The sequence below is a fragment of the Mauremys mutica genome, chromosome 24, assembly GCF_020497125.1.
Source record: "Mauremys mutica isolate MM-2020 ecotype Southern chromosome 24, ASM2049712v1, whole genome shotgun sequence".
Taxonomy (NCBI): Eukaryota; Metazoa; Chordata; order Testudines; family Geoemydidae; genus Mauremys; species Mauremys mutica.
In genome coordinates this window covers 8,161,252-8,169,557 of record NC_059095.1, presented here as the reverse complement: position 1 = coordinate 8,169,557, position 8,306 = coordinate 8,161,252, and the positions used below count along the sequence as shown (strand labels likewise).

At 63.2% G+C, this 8,306-nt stretch overlaps 1 protein-coding gene across 1 annotated transcript; it reads right to left on the bottom strand.

Moving 5' to 3' along the window:
* Nucleotides 1-498: 498 nt before the first annotated feature.
* Nucleotides 499-4,068, bottom strand: LRG1 (leucine rich alpha-2-glycoprotein 1). The gene is made up of 2 exons (XM_044998883.1): nucleotides 3,726-4,068; nucleotides 499-2,871 (listed from the first exon to the last, which is right to left on the bottom strand). The coding sequence occupies exon 2, from the start codon at nucleotides 2,868-2,870 to the stop codon at nucleotides 1,821-1,823; it is 1,050 nt and encodes a 349-aa protein (XP_044854818.1). The 5' UTR covers nucleotide 2,871; nucleotides 3,726-4,068; the 3' UTR covers nucleotides 499-1,820.
* Between the last annotated feature and the right edge of the window lie 4,238 nt (nucleotides 4,069-8,306).

Here is an 8,306-nt window from a genome sequence, read left to right as displayed (position 1 = left end):
GAACAGAACCCAGGAGTCCTGACTCCCTTTTGGCCAGTAAGTGGCGATCTGGAGCTGAGCTTGGCCACTGGGTCCATCTCTTTGGAAAGGGCTAAGCTGAGCTCCTTGAGTCAAGATTCCCGGACTTTGGGGAAGCTGGAGGTCCAGGGTCAGGGGCTGAAGTTGCATCTCAGGAGCAAACCGGCTCCTCGGAGCGCCCCTCCCCCCCAGCCTGAGTTTGCAGACGGTTAAAGTTCCTAGAAGGGGCCAAACTTTTGGAGGCTTTCCAAGGCCACTGGTTAAACTTCACCCCCACCAGCCCTTGTCCTCCTCCCCCATCCCGCATCGAATCAGAGACCCCCTTAGTGTCCCCCGTATTCACCTTGATGATTTGCAAGTTACGCCAACAACCAGCAGCCTCTCTTTATAAAACAAAAGCCCAGCCACCCACACCGGGGTCCAGAGGCGCCGCTCGCTCACGGTTTTTATTGGCGTGATAAATCAGGGGACAAATTGTGCAACAGCTTTAAACAATTCAGTTTAATTTAAACCTTCCTTAGGACCCTAGTTGCGCCATAAATTTGCCGGCGAGACGTTAACGTGTAACATTCCGTGTTTTGTTTCCAATTAAAAAAACACAATGGCTGCAATCAACATATCACGAGGGCCAGAACATTCACAGGGACGGGGTGACATTGACCAGAGCAGCCGGATTTAGTCATGGCTTATGTTTCTCTCTCTCTAGAGCTTTCCTTTCAACGCCAAACTTCCCTGATCTTTGGGACCAGGATGGGATGCCCGGTCCTAGCGTCTTTTACGAGATAACAGAGGCCTGGGATGGGGGATTCGTGTTCTTGGACCTTGTACGGGGAGCATCTATCCAGCCTGCAACTGCCTGCCTTTGCTTCTACAAGGAGCTGCATCACAAGCATGTGGCTGAGCTAAGCTGACTCCCCTTGGTAGCCAGATCAGGTCAGTCCTATTAGATTGCACTCGGCGGAAAGGATCTCTTTCTGAAGAGGCCGGCCAGGGGAAGGGCGGGAAAGGGAAACCCTGGCCGTAGCCAGCTCAGAAGGGAGCTTTGCGTACGTGTTGCTGATTGCAGAACGGTGCTATGTTTGCGATGGGGTGGGAACCTTGCAAGCCAACCCCTTGCAGAGCTTAACTCCAGCCCATGCTGTTTCCTATAAAACCAACTTCCTGGAGCCCCCCAAACCCCACAATTTAGGCTCCTTGATGCCTCCAAGGTTACTCGGTGCCAGGCAGGGGATTTGGGTGCCAGGCTGGGGCCTGAATAAGGACAAATCTCAGGTGGACGACAGTATCCAAAGAGACGTCTGGGCTTTTTTCTAGGGAGGGGTTTCCTGGGAGGGGAAGCGGGAGCTGTTGGGTGCTTAGTGGAGACCATCCCACACGAGCGTGTGGCTGCGCAAGGGAGCTGCCTGGGGGGAGGCGCGTGGAAGCTCCTGTCTCTGAGGCATTGTAGGGGTGAGGGGCTGAAAGGATCAGGCAGGAGGGCATGGAGGAGGGGGGGGTGGGGGGGGTTCTCCTCCTGGGAAATGCCATGCAGCCATGGGCTTCCCTGTGGGTGGGCCTGATCCTTCCTGCTGCAGCTGGGCAGGTGTTGATCAGTGACCTGGGGGGTGAGCTGGAAAGGCCAGTCCTATGGGAAGGGTGGTGGGCGCTGCTGGGATTCCCTGGTAAGGAAGGCACCAACGTCACCCTGCCCCGGGGGCCCAGTGGCGGGGTGGGGGGGTTGAAGATGGCAGTGCCCGCAGCTCTCACCGTGTCTAGCTGCCCACCAGAGCTGGGCGTTGCCACCTGGGTCAGCCACGCTCAGCTTAGGAAGCCTGGCCCCGAGGGAGGCTGCAGGGGCTCGGGCGCTCTGCTGGTGCCGCCGAACAGGAAGCAGTGAGCTTGTCCTGGGTCGCGGCTGCTACCGTCTGGCCCTTGAGGTTCTCGGGGGTCTCGCAGAGGGTGTGCTGTGGGGCGGACAGGCCGACCGAGCGGCCCGTCACCCACTGCATGTAGGAGAGCATGGCGCAGTCACACGCCCACGGGTTCCCGGACAGATCCAGCTCCAGCGTCAGGTTCTGCTCTGAGAAGCAGGGGGCCAGCGAGGTCAGGCTGTTGTTGGAGAGATCCAGGTGGCCCAGCTGGCCCAGCTCCCGGAAGAGCTGCACGGGCAGCGAGCTCAGGTTGTTGTGCTGGAGGAAGAGGTGACTGAGGTGCGGCACCAGGTCGAAGGTGTGCTCGACAATGGAGTGGAGCCGGTTGCCTTCCAGGTTTAACCTCTCCAGGCTGAGCAGGCCGGCCAGCAGCTCCGGGGCCAGCCTGTCCAGCTGGTTATTGGACAGGTCAAGGATTTTCAGGCTGCTCAGGTTCTGGAAGCAGTTTGGAGGCAGGGCCTGCAGCCGGTTATTGGACACATCTAACCACTCCAGCTCCCCCAGCGTCTGGAACCACGCTGGCTCCAAGGCCGCCAGCCTGTTCCCATTCAGAACCAGGTGCTGCAGAGGGCTGTAGGAGTCGACGATCTCTGGGGGCAGATCTTCCAGGAGGTTGCTGGTGAGATCCAAGACCCGCAGCGCTGGCAGATCCCGGAAGAGGCTGCCGGGGAGGCTCCTCAGCTGATTGCTGGAGAGGTGCAGCTCTCGGAGCTTGGGGAGCTGCTGCAGGGCGTCGGGGCCGATGCTGGAGAGGTTGGTGAACTCCACGGAGATCATCAGCGTCTCCTCGGGGAAGCCGGTGGGGAAGCTGCTGAGGGACGGGGAGGTGCAGACGAATTCTGTGATGTTGCTGGGGGTGGGCACGGGTGGGCAGGGGGCACCCAGCCAGCAGGGAAGGGAGGACATGAGTGCAGCCAGCACGGCGATCCCCAAGCGGCCCATCCTGCAGGGAGAAACACACGCTGGGCCATCGCGGCTAGTCGGCGGTAAAGGGACCTGGGAAGCCGAGAGGCTGAGTGGGGAGGCTGGAGTCAGGCAGGTGCTGAGCAAACACCCTGCTCCCTCTGTCCGCACAGGGCTCCTCAATCATGCCCCACAGTCCTGCCGATGCCCCTCCATCCCCACCCGCTGCCCCCTGCCGGTCCGGCCCTGGGCTCCCAACCGTATTCAGAGTCTCACTCTGCTCCCCCAGCCGGCAGGACTCTCCCCTCCTCCCCCAGCCGGCAGGACGCTCTGCTCCAGGGCAGAGGGGAGATCCTTGCTGGCAGGTCCCTCCTGGGGCCAGATTTGAGCCCTGCTCTGGCTTGGCAAAGCAGCGGCAAAGCCCCCTTGGTTGGCCACCTGGGGTTCCCTTAGAGTAAGCGGGGGGGGACAGGCTCTAGGCCACCCCTTCCCAGCCCCCGCCCATGGGGAAAGCGGGCATGGCCAGGGCACCTCTTCACCTGGCCTGTTCCCGAATGGCCCCTGGGGGCAGCAGGCAACTGGTCCTGACCTTACACGGGGGAGCAGGTTGGTCCTTAGGCAGCCCCTGGTCCAGGACAGGTGGCGTTGAGCCCCCTGATCCCCAGGCCCGTGCTGAGCTCAGCCAGGCTAGCGGGTCTGGCCTCCTTGCCCCAGGCGCTGAGCACCCAGCGCCCCCCTGAAGGCAGTAGGCGCTGGGGTGCCCAGCGCCGCTGGGAATCGGGGGCTCGTGAACGCCCCCAGGAACATTGTCCTGCTGGGATGTGCCCCGACTCCCTTTGCAAGAGAAACTCTCCCAGCCGGAATCAATAGCGAAAGCCCCGAGTCTGAACCTACCTTGCCCGGACTGCGATGCCACCTGGCTGAGTCTCGTCTCTGGCCACTCCTCGCTGCTGGGACACTGGCCTGCGTGTGCCCGGGGCTGGCTCTTTATAGCGGTCGTGCCATCCCGTCAGCCCTGGGGCTGGGAGAGCAGGGAAGGGGCGGGCGCGGGGCGGCCTTGGGTCTCCTTCTGGGAACTGCCCCCTCGCTCTGCCGGGTTGAGAAATCGCCTCGTTGCGAAACCCGCAGGAGCGACGGGCCTGCCCCTGAGCGGCCGGACAACGGCGTCGCTGAATTCGATGGAGCTGGGCCGGTTTGGCCCAACGTCTCTGATCACTTCCCCCCTCCCCACCGAACTTTGTTCCCCTGATGGGTCAGGGCTCCCCAGAGGGGCCGGGGTTTGTGCTGCTGCTTGCGCCGGTTCCCTGGGTCCAATTTCACATGGCCCTGGAGTCATCGCCCCCGGGGCAAAGCGGGGGGCTGGGCGTGTCCACCCTGAGCTGGCAGCATGTCATGCCCACGGCGCCTGGTGCGAATGACGGCACAGGGGCAGGGCAGCGCTGGAGAGGCCCCTGGATCGCCAGGCGCTCTTCCCCGAGCCCCCCAGCTCTGGGTGTGGGGCTCTGCCCCGCCCCACCTGGCAATGCAGAGTTAAACCAGGGAGCAAAGTGCACCTTGACAAACACATCCCCCCGCCCCCCCCCCCCCAGTGTTTACCATGGCAGGGAGTTTTGAATATGTTTATCTCTGATTGATGCAATTGCCAGGACAATGCCAGCAGCTGTGCGGATTGAAAGGGGCTTTTGTGGTTGATTTCCCTGTGGTTTATTTAGCCAGCTCAGCTCTGCGCCTGGCTCTGGGTCTGGATTTGCTCAGGTTGGAAGACGGGGGGGCGGGGGGATGTTTTTCTGGGGCTTGCACGATTGTTTGCTCGCCTGTATCCCCACGCACAATCTGTCTGCAAACACAGCTCCCGACCCCTTGTCCTCCAGCTCTGGGCATCGGGCAGATAAATCATTGCGCGAAGGGCAGCGAACGCCTGTTTTCCCAATCCCTCCCCCCACGCCCCGATCCTCTGCAGTGTAGCTACTGGCTACGTTTGCCAGGCGGCAGACACGGAATTTGTTAACTGTGGGCACAGATTGGCACGATGAACCCGCTGTGTGGGTGGTGGTGCAACGAGTCAGGTTTGATGCCTGCAATTTTTTGGGGGGAGGGAGCAGAAATGTGGGTAAATGGGAAACTGGGCATCAAGAATATCCCCCCTAAAGTCCCTGGAGGCAGGTGGGTCCAAGGACAGGGGAAGGGCCCTTCTTGCTGTGACAGCGGTTCTGAGCAGGGGCCTGCCGGTTGGGATCGGCCAGTGTTTGCGGGCTGGGGTGGGAGAGCTAAGTCTGCTCTTATGGGGAGATCCACGGGGTGAGCGAACCTCTGGGGGTGACAGCCGCTGGCCTCAACCATAGCCCAGAGCCCACGCGGAGCTCAGAACATGGGCTCCCCGTCCCGGCCGATCAGCGCCGGGCCAGCCCCTTCCCAAGAACCCTCGCTCAGACGCTAAATGTGGTGGGGTCTGCAGCCTGGGTCTTCCCCAGAGGCGCCAGCGGGTGACCCCCCCAGGGTGGGAACGTTCGCTCCCGGGGCACCTTGGAGGCGGGTTCCGAACTCGGACCCGGGGGGCTGAGTCCAGAGGGCCCAGCCGGGGAACAGGCCAGCCCCTTGCGAACTCAGTGTCCGGTCACAAGGAACCTGCGACGGCGTCAGCTGCATTCTTGGCCGCTGAGTTATTCTCTGCTCTGAGGCTGAGTCATCTGGGCCCCTGTTTCACTCACTTTTTGCTGTGTGGTTTCCTGCCTTCCCCTCGCTCCAAGGGATCGTTTCTCAGCTAGTCCCGCCCGCAATGGGATTCCCGGGCCAGTCACTCCCACGCCCCAAACCTGGGCCACTTCCAACCGGGCCACAGGTGACAGAAAGAGACAAACATCCTGCCCAGCATCTTCCTGGCAGGTGCCACCTTTGCCGTGACCAGCCGGCGGCAGCCTTGCGGCTCCGGTAAATCCCGGGTCTCTCCCAGCTGCAATAAATTCCTCCCCCGGCTTCTGCCGTTCTGCGGGCCCCGCTGGGAGGCTGCATTCCAGACCCCTTCCCATATGGCTCGCAGGCTAAAGGGACCCCCCCCCCCGCCACCCCCACCAGGGTGCAGGGAAATGCAAGTTGAAAAACAATCCATCCTGTTCCTCGTTAATCTCAATAACTCGCAGCTCTCCCAGAGCCCTGTGCCGACGTGGACGGATGGATCCAGCTCCTCGGCGTTCAGGACAGGCGCCGAGAAGGCGTCCCGCCCATCCTGTGTGGCTGGCGGGAGGGTATTGCGGGTGACCCCCCTCCCCAGCCACAGAGCCGTGCGGGCAGTGTCCCGCCAGCCACTGCCCTTCTGGCCTTGGACGGCGAGGTCTGGCTGCGGCGTGCGTTGTGCTGGGAGGGGCCCATGGCTCGCAGGCGGGAGAGGGCTGCTGGTCTCCGGACTCTGCTCTAGGCCCAAACCCCTGGAGCCAGAGGGCGTTTGAGGAGTCTCGGAAGGGGATTGTATGGGGGGGTGGCCTGCGATCGCTGGGGAACGGGCTGGCGCCAGAGAGCCCGTCCCGTCCTATGCTCCTGTGGGGTGCACGGCGGCTGCTGCTCCTCCCAGCGCCCACCTCTAGCCTAGGAGATGGCTGGGAAGCCTGGCTCGGAGTGAGAGGGGCATCCAGCCTCCGCCGCCATCCTGCCTTTGCCAGCTGTGCCGGCGAGCGCCAGCCCTTCGTGCCGTGGGCACCTCTCGAGTGGGCACTCGGCTGAGACCCAGTAACGGGTGCAGGTGGCCGGATACCACAGCAATGGTCTCTTTAAAGGAGGAGGCCGTCTAGGGCAGGGCCATTGCCAGCAGCTCTTCCCCTCGCCGCCTCCTGCTTGCCAGCAGGGCCCCAGCTCTCTTTGCGTGCCAACCTCTCCCTGCCCGCTGGTGCCCCTCTGCAGCTCTTACGCTCAGCGAGCCAGGCGCTCGCAGGCAAAGCTTGGGCCAGGCCAGGGAGCGGAATGAGCCAGCTCTGCCCCGCTCGAATGTGTATCAAAATCTCCATGCCACAGAGGGGGAAACTGAGGCACGGGTGGCATGGGCCTGATTTTCAGTGCGTCTCGCTCCCACTGGCGTCAGTGAGGGTTGTGGCTGCCACATGCCTCTGGAAACCAGGCCTGAATGAGACGCACCCACGCTCGCCCAGCGGGTCAGTGGCACAGCGGGGAGGAGAACTCAGGAGTTCTGATGCCCAGTCCGGGGCTCTGACCCAGTGGACCCCACCGCCCGTGTCCCTGGAGATCCTCGGGCCTCCGAAATCAGGGCGCTGTGCCGAGTTGCGCCCGTTTCCAGCGTCACTGGCGTGTGAGCAGCACTAAGGGGACACGCGGGAGGCTGGCAAAGGGGGCACCAGTGAGCCCTGGCCAAAGGCAGCGTTGATAGGCAAGGCGGAGCCCGGCGCAGCCCAGCAAGGCGAGCGGCTCCCCCAGGGCCGTCCCCCTCCCCCCAAGCTCTGTGCCGCGCGGCTCCGCCGTGAAGTTTTTCATGGTGTTACCGATATTGTTTTCTCTTTTATTACCTCCTGGGGAGCAATCGGGCTGTGGATTTACAGCAGGGCTAAAATCACCTCCCCATCTAAGTGCGCCATCCATACTCCCCCCTCGCTACGCGCAGGCGATCTCGCGCCGTGGGGAGCGAAGCTATTTAATAGCGTCAGGCCTGGGCCCGGGATCCCCCCGCTCTGCCCTGGGGGGTGGGGGGGCTGGCTGGGCTGCAGGGGACTTGATTAGCAACAGCACAAGATCCCTGGCATCTGTGTAGGACCTTCCGTTCTGTGTTCCCCAGGCAGCCACCGCCCGCCCCTCCCCAGGGCTCAGTTCCGGAGCCCCTGCCTCCCCTCCTCTCCCCTCCCCTCCCGACCCCTGACCCCTCCCTTCCCACCCCCACCTACCCCCCAACCACTGAGACCTCCCCTCCCAACTCCCTCCTTCCCCAACCCCTGACACCTCCCCTCCCAACCCCCCAACCACCGAGACCTCCCCTCCCACGCCCACCTACCCCCAACCCCTGACACCTCCCCTCCCACTCCCCCAACCACCGAGACCTCCCCTCCCACTCCCCCACCCCCCAACCACTGACCCCTCCCTTCCCACCCCCACCTACCCCCCAACCACCGAGACCTCCCCTCCCAACTCCCTCCTTCCCCAACCCCTGACACCTCCCCTCCCAACCCCCCAACCACCGAGACCTCCCCTTCCACGCCCAGCTACCCCCCAACCACCGAGACCTCCCCTCCCAACTCCCTCCTTCCCCAACCCCTGACACCTCCCCTCCCAACCCCCCAACCACCGAGACCTCCCCTCCTACTCCCCCACCCCCCAACCACCGAGACCTCCCCTCCCAACTCCCTCCTTCCCCAACCCCTGACATCTCCCCTCCCACCCCCCCAACCACCGAGACCTCCCCTCCCACTCCCCCACCCCCCAACCACTGACCCCTCCCTTCCCACCCCCTCCTACCCCCCAACCACCGAGACCTCCCCTCCC

Bases quoted from the DNA above. Each gene is read 5' to 3' on its own strand.
- LRG1 (XM_044998883.1), bottom strand. From the start codon at position 2,870: ATGGGCCGCTTGGGGATCGCCGTGCTGGCTGCACTCATGTCCTCCCTT.